Here is a 27,337-nt window from a genome sequence, read left to right as displayed (position 1 = left end):
AGGTAAAACAGACAATTTTTTAGTAATACTTTTGTATACATAAGGAGACTGAAATCACATGAAAAATAATATTGTAAATCATTTTAGAGCATTGTTTATTTCGTAGGCAATAGTTATGGTATATTTTCAGTGAAAAAGAGGCGGTGGTTTTGATTTTTTGGGTCCAGCAGGTGTAGTAGGTTCCAAGGAAAATTCTGACAAACAACATATCAAGTTGCACTGTTTCCCCATCACTACGGTTTTAACTTTAAAGTGACCGTAGAAAAAGTTGTCACCCAAAAAGTCTTCAAACAAATTAGTAATATTTAAGTTCAGTTCGTATACACTCTGAAATTATAATTAGCTTCATCAATATAATAAGTACTAACTTATTTCTTATACATAGTATGTAGGTGTATACACAATGAAACCAATAGATAGAACACAGAAAACAAACCTTATCCAATATGCATTTATCTGATAATTTAGCAATTGCTTTGAAAAACGGTCCGAAAAAGAAATTATTGCAAGGATTATCAATGTTCCTAACTATATCCGCGACTCCAGGCACTGTGTTGTTTTTTAATTCCCAAATTGAAGATTTGATCTGGAAAAAAATATACATACAACTTATAAAACTAAATTTGCTCCTTTCTTTTGATTCAAATTTTCATCAAATTTCCACACACACCTATAAGTAACTATATGAAATTGTTTGTTTTGCGTGACACACAAGCATACCTTATAGATTGCTACATTCGGTGACAGCAGTCTTGTTCGTAACGTGATGTTGTTGTAGTCACCATGGACTGTGACGGTGCTGTTGGTACAGTCACGTTTTTTAGGTCCCTTGCAAATATGCATGTACTTTACTCGGGGCTTCGCTGGGCCCTGAAAGTAAAGTATTTAGTAAGAAAATTGCGATACAAGGTTGAAAATGTGGTAAATACAGCCCTGAAAATAAAGTAGGTAGTAAGAAAATTGTGATACAAGTTTGGAAATTTGGTCTACAGATTACAGTCGAGTAGCCGTAGTATGTGGTAACGTATCGAGTTGTACATATATCCCATCGAGATGTAGCGTTTAGGACTAATATAATTTCTGAAACTTACAAAATTATCCGTTGAAAGAGCATCGACGACGCTTTGCTTTCCAAATATCCCTGCGTAGAGCACATAGACCGCTGCCGTTGCTGCAATAGCTATGAGACTACAATGAGACATTTGTGGCCTGTCTCGCAAAACTTTGCAATTTGAAATAAAGTATTCAAAAAATGCCATGTATTACGTATAGCATTGCTTTGCATATTTTATTTCGTTATGTATTGCACAATGCACTAATTTAGATATTATGTAGGTATTCCATAAGCATAGCACATCAAATATTTTGTTAACAAATATTTAAGTACCTAGGTACTTAATTATATCATTTCTATTGGATATTTTATTGGAAATTGTTACCCGGGATAGGCCAATTGGGTAGATGCTGTTGGTAAACTGAGCATTTGTTAGCTAAAAATAGTCACATTAAAGCCATTAGCAATTCTGTAAAATGACTGCTGTATTATTTTTAAACGAGATAATAACGATTATGATAACCATCATCTGGTCATTTAGATGCCTAAAAATTATGATCATCATCATCAGCCCTCTATCTGTTGGGCTTGTTATCCCGGCCTCCTTCTGTGTACGCTAAGTTTTCGAATGTCCTGTGCCGCTCTTATCCACAGTTTTCAGTACCTTCACGTTATCAGTGCATCATAATTTTCATTTGTTTCAGATCAATTCTCTCGGGAACCTGTTACCTCCAAACAAGAACCAATCGACCATGGATGCGTTGCGCGGCATCCACTGACAGCCTAATGCGGCTATGAAGTGGCATGCTCGGTTCGAGGAAGGCAATGGAGTGAGAAATTGGGGATGTCTTCGAGGGAAGTGGAACTGACGGGCGGCGCGCCGTGGGGGTTCCGCATGCACGGCGGCGCCGATCACAACCAGCCGCTGAGGATCGCCAGGGTGAGTCAAAACAATTACTGTGAGATAAAAGGCCTGTTAAAGGTAAGCGTCCACCTATCGGTTTAGTACCAAAACGGATTTTCATAAATGTATGGAGAAACGAAGTCGGTTATGCCGATGAAGTGGACGCACTTTTTGTGTAAATTTCTATAGAAAGGATACTGGATGCGAAGCGTCCATTGCCTGCGATGCCGAATGGTGAATGCCTACCTTTATGGAGCTGGGGAAGGAAATAGCGTAAAAATGCTTCTGAGATGAAGGTCTTAAGGGTTTATGCGTTGGTTGTTACGTACAGTCAATAAAAAAAGATAGTCCACTAAATATCAGTGCAGTCACAAGCGAAAGATGTTAAAAGTATGTAATCGATAGATGCCTTTACATAAGCATCATTGATTAAGTAATTTTCGCACGTGCCTCTGTTATCGTCTGCAGATCATAATTGAAAATAATGTGCAACAATTTTAAGTAGGTAAAGGGCAGCAGACCTTCAGTGTTTCTTGGTTTCCTTTACCCACTTAAAATTGTTGCACATTATTTTCCAAACCAAGAAGTACTGAAGGTCTGCTGCCCCGCTCCGGGCGCCCCTTACACAACTTGTAAGCAAATATTCCAGCCGCAATTCCCAAGAGACAAGTCTGATTTAACTGAAACTGGCTGTAGTTAATTTAATTCGTTGTCAACAATCCTAGAATTTCCTCGGCCGTTATTACTAGCCGTTTGTTAGCGGTTAGTTCGCCTCAATTTATCAAGACAATTGTGTTCTGCTGCAGTCGCTCTTGTTCTGCCTTTGTCCCTGTCTCTCTTTAGACTGTGTCTATTATCTATCCTTGTTGTATTTAACTATGCAGTAGCTAGCAAAGGAGATGAATCTGTAGGGTTTAGTAGCTTTTTCTAATGAAATTGGCGTCAGTCGACAAGTATTGAAAGTTTTAAATTGAACTTCACCTATAAATCTAATGTAAGTTTTTTGTTCACACAGCATCCGTTTTAGACATTCCGTAAAACAGATGCAATGAGAATGAACAGGATTAGGATAGGAATAGGACGGGCGGAAGGAAAACTTTTACAATAACTGGAAATGCATTACTTTTTCAGCGTTACAGTGACTGCCTGGAACGAAGTCTAGATGTGAGTAGACTTTGTTGATTGCACTAATGGAGTTGCTAGTTTTCAAGTTACCTAGTGTTAGTGTACATAATAGTAATCTTGATTAACTATGACTGACCAAATGTACACCTCCTAACCCTACTAAAGAATGATGATTGATCAGTAAATAATTAAACTCAAACTCTAACTCGTTATAAAATTCTTAAGCTAAAAAACTTTAATAACAATTTTAATATCGTTATTTATTATCGGAATGACTGTTGTCCTTGTTGTTTTAAAAACAATAAAATTTCAATTCTGCCTCAAAACAATACGCCTCTTTTGCACTGATACGAAAAAAAAACGTACTTTGCTAGACAGATGCATATCCTGCCAAAGAATGTGGTGCATAAAGCATTACTGACAAGAAAAAAAAACATCGAATCCGAAACAGGATTATAAAGTATTGAAACTACTCTATCCCTCCCTTTGTAACCTCGTTTTCCCAAATATTAGTATTTCCTGTAACTCTGACAATGCAATGCTATGGCTTTCACAGTGATAGCTGAAATCCCCTCGCTGCCCCATTATCCTGTATTGATAGAGGGGCTTTGCAAAATAGAATTTGTTTGTAACGAAAATAGTTCACTGTGAAAAATGTAATTCTATATTATTTGTATAATATTTTATTTATATAGAGATATTCTATGCAGGAAGGCACTTTATTATAATGCCGATGTCGGTAGGTACAGTCTTTATTTTTATATACATTTATGCTTATATTCATTACAGGCGGAAATATTTAAGCAGCTCCTATCACAATCACACATTAAGTTTTGTTATCTTAAAAACACCGAAGTAAGATCGATACCTAAAATATTTTTAACTTGTGATAATTGCATATAAACAGATAGGTAGGGTCATAATTATAAGCTGATGTCTAACAAACACATAAACAGGTAGTGAAATATTAAATAGCGAATATAAAAACGTATTAGAATGTATCCGTCCCTCAGATCTGCATGTTCGCGATTTTTACAAAGATTAACAAACAAAACACCTAAAACTTCCTTTCCTGGGACTAAAAACTTGCTCTAAACAGTCTAAATTTAAATAGTTTTTACATCAGCATCGTGATTCGTGAAAGGGGTGTGTTAAAGAGGTGAAACGGGTGGGGTTACAGAAATTACGAGCCTTATCGAAGCTGTCGCGTGCAGCGGCAACCCTAGCGACTGCAACTCTTGGGCTATACAATAGCATATACCTTCTAGTGCAGTTTTTTAACCAGTAAAGTAAAAAGCATTTATAACCAAAAAATTAGTTAGGGTACATAATAAATGACTTCAAGTGTCGCTCTAGGCGAAACTGTATCGTGGCACTTAGATCGCACCTATAAATTAATATATTAATTTATAGGTGCGATGTATATTTTTTTTGTGTATCTATATTTTTTTTATTATTTACCTTTGTTTCGATACACAAAAGAACCGATTATTACTTACATCAAAAATGGATTATGTGAGTACCTACCTATGTTTCATTTTATTTATGGTTTAATGTTTGATGCACCATGCAGTTTTTCTGCTCTGTATATATCGGTAGATAAGTACTTTATAGATAGTATCTAGTCGGCTGCTACGAGTAGTTGTCAGTTAATAAATAAATATGTGGGGACATCTCACACACGGCCATCCGACCCCAAGCTAGGCAGAACCTGTATTATGGGTGTCGGACAGCTGATATATCTACACAAATACATAGATAGATACATACTAAATATAAATATCAACACCCAAGACCCCGAGAATCGAACCCGGGACCTTCGGCATAGCAGTCAGGGTCACTAACCACTACACCATTCAGTCGCCAGTTAAAAAAACTATTCTCCCGCTAAGTAATTTCCTAATTTATAATTAAGTTAGTTAATTTACTTAAAAACTTTAAATGGTTGATTATTATCTAATAATTATCTTAGCATCTCTTCAGGCAGTGTGGACTCAACCATCAGGTAAATAAAGGCCGCATACTTAATTATCACTTCCATTGATACCAGTTATGAAAGTTCGATTTTGACCGTGGCCAAAGAGGCAAATTGCTGACGACAATAATTGAATCCGAACACCATAATCCAAGCTTGGTGCTTTACATTCACCTCAACCCCATCCTAATAGCATTAACGTCCACACGGTGTTATTTAAACAAATGGAATAGGCAGCAAAATATTACCACTTCAGACTGACCTCTGGCAGTTGTACTAAGAGACCCTTATGTCCAAGGTGAAAAGGTCGAAGATGGAGTATATCGGGGGTCAAGTTCGGGTAGTGGATTGATATCCCTGAAAGGTTTGTAAACTGGTCACGTTTGCCAGCAACACACAGCGGTTCTTCAGAAAAGAAGTTTCAACTCCCAAAGATATCTAAAATCCTTATAATAATAATAATCATAAATAATAATAAATGTTCTTTATTTCAGGCAGCACCCATAAAAATAATAATTACAATTACAATTAAAATGTACATCATAATATAAATACAGTAAAATATAAATTACAATAAAATTAATTATGTTCAATCTATCTGCATTATTTTAATGTTTGGTGTTTTCTAAACTATATCTGTGTTTAGCTATCAAAACTTTCAGTTGTAGGATTTCCTAATACTGAAAATGATAGTTGCCTTAGCTGGAATTCTCTACATACCATGTAATATGTTATACAGGGTGTTGCAAAAAGGGTATACTAAGCCGAAACCTACATGTACAGCATGGTAGGTATATCTAAGCCCGAAAATGAAATCAGAATTCCAAAATTCGCGAAAAAACAAAAAAAAAACTTAATAGTAAAAAGGCTCGTGACCAAGATAGTTTCTATGGAAATGATAAATTGTTTTCCCGAATATTGAAATTCTGATTTCGCTTTCGGGCTGAGGTATACCATGCATTATGGTCCATGCTAGGTAGGTTTCGGCTTCGTATACCCTTTTTGCAACACCCTGTATAGTCAACAGTAAGATCGTATTACTTCTGAGAATACAGTAATGAAGCTACTAACTTCCTTTTTCCAATTACTAGTATATGTATATCCTATCCAGTTTCATTAGAAGACATTGGAGACATACAAGAGGCAAACTGTTAATTAGCTATTGAGCTCGCGTTTCTGTTGACACCGTGTGTAATTAGGTATTGGATAGTAATTTAATTGCTAGCTTACACCAGCAAGTTGATTCCATTACCAATATTTTACTGGTGATGTTAATTAACAAAATTTATCATCATGATACAAAGTGATAGTAATTTTGTCCCATACACATTTTACATTTGTGTCATTGTCAGTGTCTTATACCTACAGACTTAGTGCCAATTTCACCATTCTCTGTTAGAGCATAACCAGGGAGTAGTGGTTAACTTTTGACACATCTGTCATGAATTTTATATGGAGATGACGTTTAATTTATAAATCAATCCCTGTCGGTTAGATAACCGAGAATGGTGAAATTGGCACTTAGGGTTTCTATACATATACCTACTTCTTTGTTAAGAAATCATAATATTGTTGGGCGTCATAAATGTCGCATTATCCCATTCATTTTTTTTTCAGTTCCTTACCTACTTAGGGCGGATTCGGCCAACGTCGAGTAACTTTTTACTCACGAGTAAAGTACCAGTTACTCGCGAGTAAGCAGATTTTGCATTCTACCAAACCTGAAACCAAGATAACTAGCTTATCCCAAGAATAAAATGTTATACCGCCAAAATTGACCGTGTAACGAGCTTATCCGAGAGTAATTTTGTAATGGCGGCAGCACATCAGCTGATTAGAAAACCGTCATAATGACATATAAACACATCTGTCAAAACATAAACAAAAGTACGTTAAAAGGCAAAGTCTCAGAATAACAACAGCGAATAAAATATTAAAACATAAACAATTTCATACTTTTATAATCCATTCAAACTAAGTTGGCATGTCATTTCTATTGCATGCTTTGAAACGCAGCTATTTTTATTTTAGTTGCATTACAGTTTCGTTCCTCGTTCATTCAATTTAATCATGGTATAACTTGGTAGAATGCAAATGTACTTATCCTAGATATTTACTCGCGTATAATTTTAATTCCGGTATAGTTATTCTCGTGTAACGTGATGTTTGGACGAATTCACCCTTAGTAAGCTTTCTACACAATATGCGTAAGTATTTTGATCTCTGTCGTTTTCAATTCGCAATCAATGCAAAACGTAGCTCCACCCGTTTTTACAATCACACAACGGATGGCGGGTAATCAAAGCTGGATTAGTCCTGTCTCGTGGTGGACCGTTGTCCGACAGCAGCCGGGGCGATTATCATTGATCATCCATGCGGCAGCTACACGGGTTCGGTATCGCGTTATCGACTTAGACCAACGTCACTTTATCGCGATTCGCCATAAATACGGCGCTATATAGGATTGGTGGTATGAAGTACGACACTGGAGCTTTATTCTGGCGGTATGGCTTAGACATCTCTGAGGTATGGATATAATCTCCAGTGGCGAGATATATCTAAGTATATACGTTTGAAATAAAAAGTAAAAAAATGTGCATCAATTAATGTTTATATTTCTGAGAATCTTTGAATAAAATTGAAGTTTTTTGGAACGTAAGCCAACCCTTATTTTTAAACCATAACCTTATTTTAATAAAGTATTTGCTAGTGGCCCAGTCCGGAAGCTATATGTATAATAATCCCTTCGACAATCGAAGTCAGTATCACTGAGTGTTTGCTTCTTACAGTACTTAGTTACTATTGCACATGCATTAGGATATCTTCCGAACACATGTTATGTACAGCTGTGATTATCACGATGCCTCGTGGTTCGCCGTGGGATTTCCTTAGAGCTTAGCACGGAGCGTCGTACAATGCGATGTTATATTATCTACTCAGTACATTTGGACATTCCGTTAATCCGGACTGGATTGTCGACCGGTGTCCTATTTAGTACGACAGCATTGTCTAGCTACGGAGTTTAATCGAACGTTGTAAACTATAAGTACTTTGTTGTTTTGAATACAACAATATCGGCTACATTTTCAGGAGCGCATGTTATTACTAACTTCGTGCACTAACTTTACAGGGTAGATTTTTTACGTGCTCATCATACGGAGCCAGTTTTACCATTGGACCAAGTCTGAAAAAATAGTTGTCTCTACATTATGGTTGAGTATGTATTTCAAGAAGCGTCCGTAGTCGAGCGGGCCTCAGTGATCGTAACTGATCGCTGAGGTTAAGCAACAACTGACACGGTCAGCCATTGGATGGGTGACCAATTTCAAGTGGTGCTTTTCTGGACGCTTCCGTGCTTCGGACGGCACGTTAAGCCGTGGGTCCCGGTTGCTGCTTCGGCAGCAGTCGTTAAGCCTAGTCAGAGGCCTTCGGGCGGTTTGAAAACATCTGATAGTCGGGTTGCCCACTTACCCGACAACTCTCTCAGCACAAGCTTGCTTGTGTTGGGGTCCACCAACCCGCACTTGGCCAGCGTGGTGGACTAGGCCTAAACCCTTCCTTCATTGGAAGGAGACCCGTGCCCCAGCAGTGGGGACGTAATGGGTCGTGATGATGATGTATTTCAATTCTCCACCAAACAGCGAATTCTTCGCGATTTCTGGATTGGTCCCGGATATGGTTACTGATAAAATTCCACCTTATATAGCAAGGGCAACATTGTTGCGCGTTGCAACCAGCAGTCCATTGTAAGGAAACGTATAACTTTGAACCGAGGTTCAAACTTCAAAGGGCGCGTTTATAAAGGCAGACCCACACACGCGCGCGGGTTTATAAAGGCAGGCCCACACACGCGCGCGGCGACGAATGAAAATGACATCGCGTCCGCTCATTTAGAAAATTGTCATGAAACTGCTATCACGGTGGGGCATGAAATTCTACGCGGGTTGACGTTTTAGCGATGGCCTAGGGGTGGCGGCCCGCGGTGTTGGCAGTAAGAGGTAGCCTTTTTATGAAATTGTATTGTATACCCACCTTTATTTATGTTTGACTCCCGTTGACTGTGTAGGATATAATAATAATAAAGCCTTTATTCAATATAAATTTTTAACATACAATTGACATTATTAAATTAAATTCACTTTATAATTATTAAATTAAATTCACTTTATAATTATTCATGCATTTTTTAAGAATTATATAAATTTATATTTTTTGCTGACATTAAATTACAATAAAATTAAACAAAAATCAATAAAATTCCTACAATTCATTTAGTTATACAATAACATAAAATTAACATTAACATTATAAGTACTTATAGAATTGATGTCAGAAATAATAATTTAATTTTCAAAATAAATAAAAAATAATAATAATGTCAGACCAAGCAACACAAAGCAAAAAAAAATGATGTTAAATTTATATTCCAAATGTCATCTTATTAAAAGTCCTTATAAGGACAGGTGAGGCCTCTCACTTACTCAAAAAATTCAGTGAGGTGTGGTCTGTATCACCCTGGCTGACCAGGCTTGTCTGGGTGATTGATCATTTTGCAACGATTTTGAGCAATGAATATTTTTGCCATCTTGTTCCACGCAGCTCTATTATGGGCAAATCTCCACCACAGCGGATGGAATGCTCGTAACTCATCAGACCATCTCATGAGTGGTCTCCCGACTCCTCGCCTACCGTCTCTAGGTATCCACTCAGTAGTTAGTTTAGTCCATCTCTGGTCTTTAATTCTCATTACGTGACCCGCCCATTGCCACTTCAGTTTGTCTATTGTGGTGATGATGTCCTGAATCTTTGTCTGGTGCCTTATTACTTCATTTTCAATTCTATCTAAAGCTAAAGCTAAGTGCTCTTAAAAATAACAAATATAAATATTTAACTCTATTAAAACTCGCTTTAGTTCATGACTTTGAGACACAACCCAAACGTTTAACCTTCGCTTAGCAGAATCATGGTAATAGCGCTCTAATGAACCCCAGCATTACTCTGGAGCGGTGAGACAACTCATTACAAGCCAACTAACACTCAACTCCGTTACATTACTAAATCCTAGACAAACTTGCTAAATTCATTAAAAACTTTCCGTAATTAGGCCTCGCGACGAAATACTTAAATTGTTTAAGAAATTATAAATTGTTGAACTGAATAATTGTAGGGGAATGTTTTAATCGTGTAGAGGCGCGAATCCTTCGCTAACTCTGTATTGTGTCATAACGTAACATACTGGAAACATACCGTTATGTAGAAGAGGTATAAAGCTGAACAATATAAGCGCCACTCGTGTAATGTAAGTGGAGATAAAACAAAGAACGTCAACGTTAAATAGCATAATATGATTAATATGAGATGGCTGTTAAACTTTACAGTCCTCATGTTCACAAATCTTCTACTTTTACATATGTACCTCTAGGTAGGTAGATACCGGAGTTACCACAAGGCTCCATTTGTGCGTTGCGTTGTCGCAGTCATAATTTTTTTGGACGTTTGGACGGTGGGGCCTCGCCCTTAGACGGATGAACATTCCTATTAATTTTATCTCACAACCGAAAATTCGATTTTACAAGTTTGACTGGACGTTCGGTTTTCTATAGCATGTACATAATTAAGATTAATAATCTTGAACACCTAGACAAACACTTCGTAAGTAAAGCCACATAATTAATTATTAGGGGAAGTGATTGGCTCTTTCTTAGATAATCAATTTGAATTTGTAGCCGGCGGAGTTTGGAGGCGGCCGGAAGTTTTATAAGAAAACTTGCAGATAGAGCGGCTGGGACATCGACCAGATGTCCAGGACGGTACTCTTGCTTTACTTCTTCTTTTTAAGGTATCGGTGACAAAAACTAGAGCGGGAGTAGAGCTTGTCATCGTGGTACTTAAATAATGTTGCTGACTGCCCAGGTTATGCTAGACGGATATAAGTTACTGGTTGATGACTCAATGGGGCTCATGCACCCTTCTTGCTTGACAAAATAGTTGTTTTGAAGCGCTTCTACGTTAACCATCACTCCATTGCCGAGTTGCAGAAAGGAACTTTAAGCTTACAAATCGACGCTAACATGTCGACATTAAATCTATATAATATCTCTCTTTCTATCCGTATATTCACGTACATCGTTGAATTAAACATACCGATTACATGACAGCTTTTCGAAATGTCGCCAAACAAGAGTAGCGCCCCTGAGCCCAGAGCCTCCGCTCTACAGTATTGGGCCAAGTTGTGGGCGGCCGTGTTTTATTTTGATTTATAAAGTCTTACGTCCGATGCACACTTCTGCGGATGATCTGTGTTTTTTTCTACTCTAAATTTCTAATGCTCAGTTGCAGAAAGGAACTTTAAGCTAATGTGGGAATTAAATCTATGTCTGTCTCTTTCTGTTCGTATTATGTGAAAGTAAGGTACAGTAAAACTATTAAGTCCTGAAAACGGAAGTGGATCCTAACTAATTGTTAACGACCCTATTTAATTGATTTATTATATTTATTTAAGGACAAATCCGTTAAAAAGCCATTATCAATCAGCATTTTATTTTTAAAATGAATTTAAATGTCAGTAAATAACTCACAATGATAAAAAGTCTTAGCAAAATCTCACTAATTATTGTCAGTTCAGTACTATATAGTTGGACTGCTGTAGTTCGACACCGACATCGAAGATCGACATTAGCTTAAAATTTCTACAGTTCAGGTAAGTTATCTTCCATGTGCTGAATGTTTTGTCGTCGTCTTATTATTATTGCGAACTGCCACCCTAAGGCCTCTATAACCAAGTGATTTTCTTATCGTATATTAAATTTCGCTTCTTGGTATAGACTATAGAGTAATCTTTAGTGTTAAAGTGGTGAGCTGTGTTTTGCTTCCGAAGAGGGCAAAAGTTATAAAATCTCTCCAACCGTGCTTAAAGAAAGCATAGCATTACAAGCACTATCCAATAATGGCCGTGCCCAATATGGTTCTGAGCAATATTTCTCCTCCCTTTATCTGATCGATCGATACTTTGTTGTATGTACCTACAGGTAATACATAGGTAACTATATATTAAATTGAGGTGGATACCTACGCTGGATTAGTTTGGAACAGAATCGTTATTCAGAATAAATACTGGAATAAATAAATAATTACTACCTCCTACCGATTCCAAAGAAAATCGTAGATAAATAAGTAATTTTGAAACGAACCAATCTGCCGTAATTACCTACCCCTATTTGATGTTTCTCCGAATTACTCCTGAATGGTTTAATCAATTTCTTGTCACACGAAGGAAAGTTCATTGGCCTCACAGTCTATCGCCTATTGGTACGGAATCAAATCCTTGACACGTCCAAATAGACATTATCACGCGCTCACGACAGGTAACAAGATTAATATTCCGGCCGAGCGATGAGTCCACAACAATAGCCATGTTAGGTGGCGTCTACACGCATGCCTTTATTACAATGCCCTTACGGAGTTCCGATGAAATTGGCCATGACTCGCCCTTAGTAGGCTCCCGAGCTTTCTTACCAACAGTCATTGTTTGCGGAGAAAATAAAACCTTTTTTGATTGCTAGCGAATAGGCTATGTCTGAAAAAATTGAACAACGCTCATAATTTTTCTGATGATAGGAATAACCCTCCGTATCATCCTAAAAAAATCTCAGATTTTTCCTATGCGTCAGTAATTTTATAAAAATAAAAACATTTCAAGTTTCACAAAACGGGGATATGATGGCACTTCAGGACTTTTTCCATCGTCTCTATAGGCATTAAAAAAAATATGACAGGTTTTGATGTGACGTTGTTGGACGTTGTAGGTCTATGGATAGACGTGTGACCAAAGAGTATGTAAAAGCTGACGCCTGTCAATTTTTTTCTTTTTTATTGCCCATATATTTTTATAGAGACGATGGAAAAAGTCCTGAAGTGCCATCATATCCCCGTTTTGTGAAACTTGAAATGTTTTTATTTTTATAAAATTACTGACGCATACGAAAAATCGGAGATTTTTTTAGGATGATACGGAGGGTTATTCCTATCATTAGAAAAATTATGAGCGTTGTTCATTTTTTTCAGACATAGCCTATTGACCAGTGCAGTGGTTACGATTAAGTTGTTCTATTCTATCAGTGCAGTTTGCTTTCTTTTTATACAGCCGGTTTTTGACTCGTGTGACTCGGGTGTTACGGAAATCAGTGAGCGTAACGTCAATAATTCGCGGGAATGTGTGTGTATGTGTATAAAATGTGATAGGCCGTGTGTAGGTTGAAGGGGGGTGAACTGTCACCAGCGAGGGGGGGCGGAAACATGCTCAAGTTCTGTTCGCCGGGTGTCAGGAGGCGCGATCCGACCGTGGTTTGTTGCTACACATCCTTTTCCGTAATTTGACAGCTTCTTCAAACGTAATCAAAGCAACGGTTTTGGTATTTACTTCTTTGCCTCGCGTTGTTTGTTTGGTAAACGTGCAAGAGTGAAAATTGAAATAATAAAGGCATGGATGGCAACCAGGAGGATTGTTGCCACATAAACATTCCCAATTCCTTAAATTTATGGAGATTCAACAATCTTCACTAATATCGATTTTCGGCCAAAATTTTCTCTTTTTAAGACTTATTTTGTAATCTAAAATTTACTAGAAATTAAGAGTTAGTTACAAAACACATACAGAACAATGTTATCAAGCCTTCAGTCAAAATCCAGTACAACCTGTGGCATGTAAATGCCATTTAAATTCCTAATTCCATTGGTTTACACATTAAACGTGGCTGCGCCGTGTAATGGGGGCATGTTCCAACTCTGTAATTGAATTAAACTCCATAAATGTCGTGTACCCAGTTTATTGGGCTCCATGGCAGTCTAATAAAGGTATTACACTGAAGCCCTTCATAATATTATTTGCTGTAAATTGTACGTTCAGTCGTAGGGTGCTTGTAGGTATTACCGATATGTAGCTCTATATTTAGCCGTGTTAAGCGATTGCTAAACACATTAATTAGCGCAGGTAGGTATGGGCCGGTAGTAAGTTAGTTTCCTTACGTAATACTAGATTCCGGTCAAAATAATATTTATTCTTCTCTAGCTCGTAAAATAACACCGTATTTTCCAAAAAAAAAAACGAGACCAATATAATTTGTATGTTTATTTAGCCTCAGAATGAAAACATCATTCGTAGCCATAGAACAACGCGGACTCGTATGTAAGTTGATGTTGTGTTTTTCATCGTCAACCTCATGTTACATAAGAGCTCCACCTGTCCTTTCCTTCCGATTTCAGACTAACTTACCCACCTCCAAGTGCGAGATTAACACCACGATTTTTTTAAGAATTCTTGCAATATCGCATGACTTTGTTTGTACCTAACTATAAGCGTACAAATAATGAAGCCTATACCCAACAGTGGGCGATAGAAGGCTGATGATAACGATGAAGTATACTATTGCTGTGATTCTCGGCCGTGTAGCCATCAAGCCACACCTAGTGTGATTAACGTGCTTATTCCTCCTGTTCACTTACTCACATTCATCTCTCTCGTTCCAGGTGAACCCCGGTCGGAAGGCGTCGCTGAGCGGCATCCGCGAGGGTGACGTCATCACGTCCATCAACGGGAAGCCCACGAGGGGGATCACCAACAGCGAGGCCCACGCGCTGCTGAGGGCCGCCGGGCCTGTCTTGAGGCTGGGGCTGAATGAGTGAGTTGTTTGTTTTTTGTTTCTTCGTAGCGGCGCAGTGACAAACGATAAAGGTAGTTTTGTCATCGTAGAGAAAGGGATTAGGTCACTGACTAAGTGTCCGACTACCCACGGAGTGCCTTATGTACGTCCGAGGGTGCTCGCGGGAATAGCTTCTATTAATAAAGAATAATTATCGGTAACCGATATAATAATATGTTTTCACCTTCAGCACTCAATGAACTTCAAGACTTATTTAACCCTCATCACTTAGGTAAATGTCTTTCCAGGGAGCTTTGTGAAAAAGTGAGCGTTACTAAACTTATAATTGCAGGAATTACCATTCTTGGCACTACCGTAGGAAATAATTTTGCCATGAACCGAACAGCGCAAATGCTTCAACTTTTTACAAAAAATAAAATCGTCTATTGAAACCTATGTAGGTAGGTATGTTGAAGACAACAGTAGACAGACGAGGCGGGCCTAAAAGCATTCCGAAGTAATGTTCGCTCCAGTACATCTCCCATTCGCACTTAGGTACGTGCACTTTGATTTAGACTGATGGTGATTCAAATATGTCATCCTGTTTTCGTAGAAAATTTGTGTTACCACCTTAAACTTCTTCAAATATTACCTATATTTTTTTGTATTTATTCCGAGAAATGTTGATAGAGAGTGAAATGGTCCACATACTGTAACTGTAGGTGTTACAGTATGTGGTCTTGAAATGAAATACTTGGCCCTGGAAGTTAGGATACTCTTTAAACAGTGGTCTAATTACCATCTCTTAGTTCATCCAAACTGTCTAGACACTAAACACTGCCTAATCCTAACGAGTTTTATACCACTCCACTTCCACTTTTATACTTTAGAATCAAGCATATACAGGATTGTTGCAAAAATGATATTTGCTTGCTATTTTTAGAATCGAGTATATACAGGTTTTGAAAAAAGGACATTTGCTTGCAATTTTTTTACGAATTTTCTAACATTAATTGTTACGGTTGACACCATGTGTCACCTCTTTTCGGCTTACTATCCCACATTTGCTACACCCTGTATACAACAGAAACCTACTGCTGCATTCACATCCGCGACGGGTAGATTTTGTGTCTAATCCGCGAAACGTGCGTCTCGAAACATCGATCGGTGCATTTCTGTTGAATTCTTTAGCTGGATTTTTACGACAAAATTCGTTCGGAAAACTACATTTATGACCTAGTCACGCCGAGGTATAGTGATATAGCTGAAAGGGTCCTAAAATAAGCTGTAAAATGTAAGTTTAGTGCCTAGCTGACGCTATCAGCGATTTGTAAGTTTGTCGGGGTATCTGTAACGCTAAGCTGTATAAGCTTAGTTGAACAAGGAAGATGTTGACCAATGCTCGAACAAGATTGGTGTTAGGTAGAATTAGTCGATTTTTTACCTGTACTTTTTATAAATAAGTAGGTAAGTAGTGGGTTTATTTATTTTAGCAAGTAATTATTATTTTATATTTTTTTCCTTCAATACAAACTCAATTTGTAGACCAACTGCATTAGTTTTATCATATTTTAGATTTTATAACAAAGCGTAGCAAACTGGGCAAACAGGAGCCGCTCCTTCACTCTCCACCCATCACTTGGGTTAGTTCTAGGTACCCTGCAAAGCCTAGCTTAAATCCTAGTTCCTATCCGCAGCAGCCACTCCTCGCATGCTCTTTGAGTCTAATCCTTCAGGCAGGAGCTAATCTAATGTGCACTGCACTTGTGCGGGCGTTTATCAAATGTACCACTTCATTCAAGTGATTTTATGCCGGTAGTATCTAAGCCATAGAACTATATTAAAATTTAATTTAAGTATTAAAACTATATTTAAATAGTTACGGTCTTGCCGTACTTGTAAAAGGTTGGTAGTTGGTACATAACTATTTATAAGACTGTATCAAGTATTTAGGTACGTAATATTTTGTTACAGTTAATATACTACGATATAGCTATACATGTATCTATGCCTATCATTGATGGCTACCTACCTACTAATTAACAGAACACCAATAAGTGCCAATTTCTCCATGGTCGCTTAGAGCATAACTTAGTGGTTGACTTTTGACACATCTACGTATCATGAATTTTATATGGAGATGATGTATAATTGATTAACCTATCCCAGTCGGTTAGGTAACCGATTATGGAGAAATTGGCAGTAAGTATGTTAATATTTTAATTTCAGAATTATCGGTATCCTTGTTCAATTCATCAAGAAATAGGCTACTTGATATTGATATTTATATGATTTTGAACCACAAAACCAGCACGCAGCAACTATAATAGTTAGGCATTAAAAGATTACGACACTGTTTTTCTGTCAGGACCAGATCAATATGACTGGGAAGTGGGAACCTTCACGTTACCCTCGTTATCCGAGACGACGGTGGCATAGGAGTATTTTATGAACTCATAATAACGTATAGATCATTGGTACTCAACCTTTTTTATATAAGGGCCACAAACACGTTGAAGTCATGGTGTTGCGGGCCGCAAGCATTTTTTTTTTTTACTATTGCGATGTAAACTATTGAATAATAATATAAAAACACATGCATATACTACTCTGTGTAAAAAGTATCGGGATTAGATCAATAAAACAAAACAATATTGTTATTCATCCAAATTTATTTTATCACCTTCAAAGTATGCTCCTTCAGAAACGATAGAAGACAATAAGGAAAAATCGCCGCGTATACAAAACACAACTCTGAAAACTGCGTTTAAAAAAATGTTATTATGATTGGATAATTCGTTGGCGAATGTGTATCGTTTCTGAAGGAGCAAATTTTGAAGGTGATAAAATTAATTTGGATGAATAACAAAAAAAATATTGTTTTATGGATATAATCCCGATACTTTTTACACAGAATGTATATTCCCTATTATCTCTCATGGCACGCGGGCCACTGATAAAGGCCCGGCGGGCCACATGCGGCCCGCGAGCCGCAGTTTGAGTATAGCTGGTATAGATAATATAGTAAATATGTAGAGATAGTATTCGCGTCATAAAATCCGGCACTTGCCCTCAAAGTGTTAACGTACCTATGTAACAAAAACTATCCCAGCTGCTTTCGAAAATGAAGATGTCAAAATATACCAAGTTAAAATTACAAACTACATTGTAAACTTTCTACAACTCACTAGTCTAATCACAGTTGATATTGTAAATCTTATGTTTTACGACGCAAGAATTAAGGTAGTTTAAATTCCGAAGCCCAATTACCTCAGTGTACTAGATTACAATAATCATTTTATAGCAGAATTCAGGAAGTAACTCCTCTATTTCTGACCTTGTTGACTGCTTAAAGCCCATTGTTTGGGGAAAGGGTTTTTCAAATTACGTTCTAGCGAGAGGTTCGCAGTGAATGGCCTTTTAATTGAGTCTCGTTCTTAACAACTTAATATCCTTAGGCGGAACAAGGTGGAGGATAATTGGATGATTAGTGACTACTTCCTAGTCAAATGTAGGTTAGATACCTAAATTTTAAGATAAGGCTTCAAAGTATTTAATCATTCGAGGCACTATGCATATACGCAACTAGAGTACCTACCTACAGTATATGATACTACTTTATCCATAAAGTCCCATTATACATCAATTATACTTAATTAATATACCTACATATACTACATTTTATATTAGACTATAGGAACATTTCCACCTAAAAAAACGACTAAAGATAATAATAATATAATGGTTCATTGTTTCAGAGATAGAGAGATGTCGCCACGTCGAAGATCCATTGGAAAGGGGAGTGAACTGAAAAGTAAGTTCCGAACTGACCTAATAAATTCCTAGAATGTTATTCTACGTGCCGCATAGCCCGCCTGGTCTGCTATGGCAACTTGTTTGAGTTTCTGCTCACTTGTACTGCCGTGAAGCATTCCTAGCTAGCGCTAACTACAAGGAATTTCAACTATCCACGTTCATCTCACAATAGCAAATTATGCAGATTAACTACCCCCCTAACGTATGCAGCTTAGGTTAAGTTTCATTTTTTATTCTGAAATTGAAGTGAAGTGAAAGGCCTTACCGCGCCGCCAGTGAAAAAAATAATCATAACTTCCATTTGAAGGCGTTTTTTTCCAAAACACTTACACTTCAACTTAAAGTGAAAGATTAATCGATTGGGTGTGAAAAGGACTTACACACCCAATCCCGCCACCCCGACTGCGTAACGTTTGTGCATCTCCGAGAGTCTATCCGGCACTCTGGAAGCACCGTAAGTGGTTAGATAGGCAACCGGGATAATCCGGGGTGCCCGGTTAATGGTCGAACTGTGCTCGGCGCATCTCTGATTCCTATTTACGTTTGCCACCGCCAATATCTTTGTTGCAACTTGCCTCGCTGAGTCCAAAAGCTGTTTATGCAAAGAGAGCGGTGATAAGATTAAATTTAGGTGCCTTTGGCTCGCTCTGGAAGGAAGGGGTTTCCGGGAAAATGTTTTTAGAGGAGTCGAGTTTCTGTGTGTGTAAAGGTTTTAAGAGTATAAAGATATCAGCCTTCCATCTAAATTCTGCGAATTCATAATACCTAAGTATTATCAATTTAATATAAGTACCTTTAGGTGATTTAACCTTAATGCAGAACTTGCTTACGGTTTATCAAAATATACCAGAAACAAAACACAATTTCGGAGTAAGACTGGCTTAAAACTTAAAATGCCTTTTAAAGTATTCCACTTCCGGAAACACAAAATGATGCGATAAAATAAAACTCGTGCAACAAACGTGTTTTCCCGCTATAAATCAGACCAGGTAGAATATTTCTCGCCGTCTGGATGCTTCCTTTTGTACTCGCAAAGTGTATTACTTTATCACACGTCTGCATATTCAGAGTCATTGCAAAACGGCACTTTCTACTCATGTCTAACTTGGCCGGGAATGCTTAATGTAGTTCCGAACATTCCCTAGGAGACTCAACTTAAACGTGTACACCTTAAGTTGAAACTCAAATAGATCGCTTTGACGCTGGAGCGTATTGATGGTCTTCAAACTTCCAAATAAGATTATGCCGGTGGATGTTTGGTTGTGAAGCAATGCATTCAATAATTATACTTTACTTTGTTTCAGGACCATCTCAGTTAATCAATGACACGAGCAGTGGGCGAGCGACGCCGCAGGCTCCAGTGTACTCTAGTGTGAAACAACCGCCGTCCCCACAGCATAGACTGGTCCCTAGAGGTGATCCCCACAGGACGTCACTATGCTCGTCACCCTCGCCACTGAATTCGACACCACTTGTTAAATCAGTCGCGGGCCCAGAGGAGTCTGTGAGGATACACCCGACAAATCCTTTCTACACCACACTGCCATCCAACCCACACTCAAGTCCATCGAAACTACCAATACCTAACGGCCGATCGACGTATTCAAGCTTAGATAGATCAAAACCAATGACGACAAGCTCATCGGAGTACCAACACGAGATAGCCGGGCTTAAATCGCCTACCTTTTTTACGAAATCAACCGAATCTCCAACAAAACGATCGAGCTTAGCGAAATCTGATATCCACAGCACGAATGGATACGCTAACGGTGTTGCCAAAACCACTGCCAGTGATATGAAAAGTGATCCGTTTTCTTATGATAGTATATTTAGAGAAACTACTACTAATGGGCTTCCAAGAAAAAACGGAGAGACTTCTAGAAATCCTTTCGATGAAGTCAAACTGAATGGCGACCCTTATCACAAATACTATGATAATGGTAGAAATGAAAATTATGAAATAAACAAAACTATATCGAATTCTTTGAGCGATAATAGTTTCTGTTCAAAAGAGGAGATTATAAAACACTCTACTATTACCGAGCATAAAACTAATGAAATAAAAAAAGTTACAACAGTTAAGAAAATCCTTCTTAACGGATCGGATGAAGGCGAACACAAAACCAAAGGAAACAATACAATGCCTTCACCTACTGCGCAACAACATGACTTCAAAGACAGAGGTCATGTAGGAAATACATACGAAAGTAAACCTTATAACAATAGTGGTGCGAATCACACACTGGGAGCTGCCAACCGTGAGCAGTATTATGATACAAGAAGGGAAACTAAATATGACAGGAATTCCAGTGCATCGCCGCACCGCTCTGCGCAAGAAGACCACAAGTATTTTGCATCCGCTGGTAAGTTTTTCATAAACATTTTAACTAAAGAAAAGAAAGTTTAGAAACACAAATTTAGAATCTTTAAACCGTTTTCAGTCTTAACTCCTTGTAAAATTTTGTCGTTTCTATACGACTAAGACATTATTTTTAGGTGCCTAATTTTATTATGACTTTCGATGATTCTGTAATAAAAGTCTAGACGTGTGTATAATATGGCAACTGGATCCAGTTAGAGCACAGTTAATCTCTGAGCGCGATGCCGTGACAATTCTATCTTACAAAAGTTATCCACTCCGCTGTAAAGCACGAAGACAATTCAATTAGTTTCAGAGACGTCCTTGAAATGCTCCTCAAATTATAACTTTATTGTTCCAACGGCACTGAAATAGAATTGCAGAGCAGAAATTGTTAGATTTATACCAAAAAGTTGTCGAAAACTTGAGTGGTCCCCGCTGCACGCTGCATCTTAGTGCCTATTTACATGAAACATGAAATAAAAACGGTGCGGGATATTTTTGCGACGCGAAAAAGAAAATAAACGGCAGGGGCGGGGTGGCACCAGATGATTTTTTTAAGTTTTTGCCGACCCTATTCGTATTCTATAGGTATATTAAAAGTATACCTACTAAGTACATTATTGTAATACTTACCTACTTGACACAAATGTATTTAGGTAGATACTACAATAGTTATTATTGTCGTAACTAACGTAATAATTATTCATAGTGATCTCACATTAACATAAAATCTATAACCTACCCATAAATTAAGTAGCATCCTCAGTATCAACTTAATTAAAAACTTAACTTACTCATCTGCAAAGCTGTTGATAAACTCATTGTTCCTTAACTAAGGTGGCTTGGAAACTTCGCCCCTCTCACATCACACGTTACTTTATGCAAACTGAGCTACTTACGTAGACAGTCATTGATATAAGTTTCCACAAGTTTCGGTGAAAGTTCAGTGTCGCTTCAACATTTTTATCACGCGCCGCGACTCACTTCATCAGTTAACTGTGTCGTGTGTGTGATTTGTTGCTCTTTGCTTTTTTTCAGGCGTTTGTGCACTTACAGCTTCCTATTTCTTATCCGCACTATAAGAAATACCTTGTATTAGGTGACTCCAGCACTCTAATAACAACTATATGTATCTGGTATTGGGTAACTACTAAACTAAAATATGTTTTTAGATATTTTGAACTGATTGTCAGTTCTATACATATACTTACATACCTACCTACTTAAATTAATCGCAAAAGGTTTCTTTATATTATGAACTCTTCTACCTACCACCAGTTAATAAATAAGATGGTCTTTCGAAAAATAAACTCCATAGCTTGATTTATGTTGCACTCATGCGCTTATTTTCAACATTGTGTATAGTAAGTTTATTTGTATTCTCAAAACATTGGAAACCACCCTTACACCTAGCTATCTGTAGTTGTGTATACGTTCGAAAATTTAATTTGTGTACCGAAAATGTTCTGCAACAAAAGGGACAGTAAAATTTTAAAGTAATTTAGGAAGTTAATGGGTTAGTTTAATTGAGCGCTACCGCAGCAGAGTGCTTCTGACATTGACGGCTCAATATTTATTGTGAACAAAACTCCGTTCGATGCGAGCCTCACGAAACAAACAGCCATTCGTCTCTCCCCTTTGTATTTAGAAACGAATTTTTCAGTGCAAATCGATAGCACATTAGCGGTTCAAAGAGGTCCATCAGTCTTAGCGGTGGCCTATCCGTCATGCGGGGTGCAATGAAGGAAGACGAGCCAAGGTCTCGGGCTCACCCACTGGGCGCGGCGCCACGCTCTAGGGACCCCGGGACTGCGCCGGGAGCCTCAGTGCCGCCGCTGTCTTGCCGTGACTCGACATCCTTTGCAACTCTAGATCATCTTAAACCAGAAACAAAAAGCGATCGCGCTCGATGCGCTTTTGTCGTGAAAGTTTAAAGTGACAAGTGACAAGAGATGTCGTCACAAACGTGCTTCCAGACGAGTCCGTACGTCTTTGAGCCTGTGTCGGACTCATCGGCCACGGAGTCAGACGACAGTGCTGACTCCGGACAAGAGAAGACGGTGGACGGCCGACGAACGAACAAGTACACCGACCCGAAACGAAGGACCATTAACAAAGTCAGCGAGAAAATACTGAAAGCGATCGAAAAGTTGACCTGCAATATAACTAGGAGCAAAAAGTCAAGGAAACTCGCCGAGCCCAAACTTAGGAAGGGTTTGTACAGTTTATTATATAAATTACAACACGCTGTCGTTAAAGAACTTGGGTTTTGAAAACGGTCGTTATTTAGTCCTATTATCGATAAAAAAATTGAGGACGAAAGCGTAGTGTAGTGTTAAATTTTATTTTAGATTACCTTTAATTACACGTACGATATGTAGGTATGATTAAATATAACACATCTAACCTTATTTAACATCAAACTGTTTATCTAAAGGGATCCATTAGGACCCTTTGATGACGGAAACTTAATAACAGTCAAAATTTGAGACGCAGGAATCCAAGGGTTTAATTCTCTCAGAAATCGTATCTAATAAGTGCGATGTTGTTGTTTACGTATATCTGTAATTCAAAAACCCATTTCCCTTCGGTTAAAGCCATTTCAAACATACGAATAATATGCCTCTTTCATGTAAGGAACGTAAACACATTATAGCAATACCCTTTTGAAAAATTGGTCTTAAAAAGTCCCTGAAAATTGGGCGTCTTTATGGCGCTTTCGTGTGTACGGCCGATTTTCCCGCTCTAATTAAAACAATGTTTTTACGACAAGTTATAAAAATGGCGGGGCCATAACTTATGGCGCCGGGATGACATTAATTATTAAAAGTCTTTACTAAAAGGACTTTTCTAACTTTGACTATTGACATGTAGAAAATGCGCATTTTCATTTAACTTTTCAAAGTAAATTTTAGCATACAGCTCAAAATTTTATTCCATTATTCGGATGCACAAACGCCCAACATCCGAAAACCCCTATTCATTTTATGAAAAAGGAAAAAGTGACGAATTCCACACAACATTTCGAAACATATCTGCATAAACCCGGCTTCATCACGTCGAATAAGCGTCGAATGAAAAACGACAACGAACATAAGTTTTGTACCGGACAATCGCTCTTTATTTTCCGGTGCCATCCGGTATGAGGATGCGGGCCACTTGTAAAGACGACATCGTATTACAAGTAAAATTATCGTAGGTATAGCACTAGTTATGCATTGCATTTCTGCCATTTTCATCAGCCCATCCGTTGCTCAGAGCTGGCTGGCCAACTGACCAAGTCAATCTTCACACGACTCTATTTAGACAAGGGGGAAATAAAAGAGTACCTGTTTTCTATATTCAATGCCAGAAAACGAAACGTTAAAAATTAAATGAATGAAGCCGTTAACATTTGTTACGTCGAGCCCCAAATGTTTTGAATATTCAGCTAGATTCGCAATTTTTCTTACGTGCCGGCTCATGAGGCCGAATAAACTCTGGATTCCATGTAGCTTGTTTCATCCCCGAGCGTGATTAAAATTTAAAAGAAGCATTTATTCTACAACAAAACGTATTGTTGTTTGAACAATGTACGCTCACTTTTGCGGCTACATAGTCATTTGCAGGTGTAGGTGCTGTCTACGAGCGAAATATATACTAAAACCGTATCTGTGTTTTGGTCAAAAAATAACGTTGAAATAAAGGAGTAAGATTACCTGCAGCATTCTGCACATTACTTACATCTGTGCGAGTGTGTACATAAGTGTTTAGGTAGCCTTAAATTCTTAAGAATTTCATCAGAATATCTACTGCATTACCAATTAACTGTTACAAAAAAATAAAACAAACAAGCTTGTCGGATTCCTGAGAGTGATTTGAACCACGTGCTCCATGTGTGTACTTTCGTAATGATTCCTTTAGATTGGGTCAGTGCACTCGTTGCACTGCATTTTGGTACTGGTGAGGTTTTAGATTCCGGACACAGAATTCATACATGATGCCACAATTTTTTTGAACAGTTTGCAACTTCTAAGTATTACCGTTGACTTAATAAGTACGACGATCTTATTCTGTTATGTGATGCTGAAATTTTATTCTACAACCTTTACCTTCTGTTTATGTAACTCTTTCACATAATAAGTCTCCTGGCAGAACCCTTACTGTACTGCATTTAAAGTCAGACGGTGACTTCATAAATGGACCAAAGTATAACTGAAACTGCTCCCACTAGGCCCACTGCGCCAGCCGATGAACTACGAAGGCCCTTGTTGGGTTGTTGCAGTCGCTTTGTCCTTCCCTCGCCGGATATATCACAAAAGAACATCACATTTTCACCATCGAGGGTGCGCCTGCGCATCACGCACTGACAACCAAAGTTCCGTCCCTTTGATTGGTCCACCCATTTCCACGCTTCACTGCAAATGGACAACGCGTAGCCCTTTTCACAATATGTCCTCTTGCATAACTAAATCGCATTGATTTTTCCCGCGTAGATCACGTAGGTTCACAATGAGGCTCTGTGGCAACGAGTGAGGTATTTTACTAGTTCTGTAACGAATGGTTACTCCATGTGTGAATGATGGGTTGTGTCGTCTTCCCACGCAAATCAACATTTATAACAACGCTAGCTAGCTACTAACGCTCTTTGTCGTAACATCAATGCTATAACATATCATGTGGACATGTATCCATCTCATGATTGTTCAGAGGGCTTGTCTCATATTTTAATTAGCTTTTGAATGCAGTTCTAGATTATCGGCTTTGTATCAAAGGAACAATGCTGCTGTAACCCCAATACATTGCGGGTCGACTTTATTGATCAATTGTCGCAAACTGATAATGTAAGAAAATTAAGCTTCTGGCTAAGTTTTTTTTATTTTATTTTTTTTGTTTTGTTTTGTATTTAAAAATAAGACTGATTAATCGCATTTATACAGGGTGTTGCAAAAAGGGTATACTAAGCCGAAACCTACATGTGCAGCATGTTATATCTAAGCCCGAAACTAAAATCAGAATTTGGAAATTCGCGAAAAAAAAATTGTTTTTTCCATAGAAACTTTGTTGGAAACGTGACTTTTACTATGGATTTTTTTTTTTCGCGAATTTCCAAATTCTGATTTTAGTTTCGGGCTTAGATATAACATGCTGCACATGTAGGTTTCGGCTTAGTATACCAATTTTGCAACACCCTGTATACATTAATCTTCTTTTTAGAAGATAGGTAAAACTAGACATCGAGATTCTGAACTTCTCAATAAAGGAAGTCTGTGTCAGCAGAAAAGAACTATATTTAGTTACCTACTATACCACCGCAATCAACTAGCGTTAACGAATTCTGAACCATAGTGCTTTAATTATTATTGTTAGGTTTTGAATCGGAAAGCTAATCTGGCTGGTTGGTGCCTTTGGCTAAATTTCCCTTTATGGGTGGATAACGGAGAATGGTATGCTCTCGCCTGCATTTTGCTTTGTATAATCTTCGGTAGTAAATTAGTATTACGATTACTTATCAAATTATTGATTGATTTTAGTTTAGTGATTGAAATTGATTTGAAATTTACAGGTTTTTTTAATAGGTAAATAAATGTTGAGAAAATGTTGGATTACTATCTACAGTTTATTGTATATAAGTATGTTAGTACTACCTATTCTTCTTTCGTGTCAGTGAACATGCGAATTTTTAAATTTGTCCAGATCACTATTTTATTAAAATGGTTCATACTACCTATTGAATTACGAGTACAATATCGTCAACATTAAATATACCGTACGTACGGCCTACTTTTCGGCAGTTTTATTGCCAATAGAATAGTATTGAAAAGAACAGAGTGACATGTCGCCCAGTGATGGATACTATTGAAGGTATTTCACCGAAAATATACCCATCTGACTCTCGTATCTGAACCGAAAATTACTAAAATAAATCTCTTATTTGATTGATAAATATGGCAATAGGCCCTTCAAATTACGGTATGTATTGTTTTTTTTGGAGCTATTTAAAAATACATATAATACTATGAGCGATTGAAACAAATTTCTTATATTCTTTATATGTATAGAATATGCTCTTATATGTATATTATTTATTCCAATAATATCATTTTCCGATGAGACGTGATAGAAGACAGCAGGATAGATGGAATAAACAGCAGTAAATCTAAAAGAAGTAGCTTTAGAATAAGCCACGTGACTAATATTTAGCGCTAGCGCCAATCCTAAACATCAAACGGGTATATTAACTCGACAACTGACATCAACCTTCACGACTAGGTAGCTAGGCCCCCTTAGGGTGCTTTTCCACCAGAGATGTGCTATGCAGCTATGCTGCGAAGATGTGATATCTACGCTACGAAAATATGTGACCGTTTCCACCAATACTACGCTAGGTAGCTGTGCGAGGAAGATGCGCTACGAAGATGCGCCGCCGCAAAGTAGCTGTGCGAGAAAGATGCGCATCTCGAGCTATGCTATGTATCGATAG

At 37.8% G+C, this 27,337-nt stretch overlaps 2 protein-coding genes across 7 annotated transcripts in view; both read left to right on the top strand.

Annotated features, from left to right (window-relative positions):
• LOC105382268 (ras-related protein Rab-27A) overlaps positions 1-1,876 on the top strand; it is a 44,211-nt gene extending 42,335 nt beyond the window's left edge. The window contains exon 5 of the mRNA XM_048622906.1: positions 1,759-1,876. Within this exon, the coding sequence (XP_048478863.1) occupies positions 1,759-1,852 (94 nt within the window). The 3' untranslated portion in view covers positions 1,853-1,876. The remainder of the gene's footprint in view (positions 1-1,758) is intronic.
• Positions 1,864-27,337, top strand: part of LOC105393136 — a 123,960-nt gene continuing 98,486 nt past the window's right edge. For 2 of the 6 annotated variants that reach the window (XM_048622895.1, XM_048622893.1), the window contains exons 1-5: positions 1,864-1,994; positions 3,090-3,122; positions 14,584-14,735; positions 18,455-18,510; positions 19,817-20,875. In XM_048622895.1, coding sequence (XP_048478852.1) covers positions 1,899-1,994; positions 3,090-3,122; positions 14,584-14,735; positions 18,455-18,510; positions 19,817-20,875 — 1,396 coding nt within the window. In that variant the 5' untranslated portion in view covers positions 1,864-1,898. Of the gene's footprint in view, positions 1,995-3,089; positions 3,123-13,306; positions 13,402-14,583; positions 14,736-18,454; positions 18,511-19,816; positions 20,876-22,720; positions 23,089-27,337 lie in introns of those variants that run through there. The other 4 variants (XM_048622898.1, XM_048622897.1, XM_048622894.1 and 1 more) reach the window with 3 other exon arrangements.

Source organism: Plutella xylostella, chromosome 9 (genome assembly GCF_932276165.1).
Source record: "Plutella xylostella chromosome 9, ilPluXylo3.1, whole genome shotgun sequence".
Taxonomy (NCBI): Eukaryota; Metazoa; Arthropoda; class Insecta; order Lepidoptera; family Plutellidae; genus Plutella; species Plutella xylostella.
The sequence above is the reverse complement of the archived record's forward strand: the minus strand, read 5'-3'. Positions and strand labels throughout refer to the sequence as shown.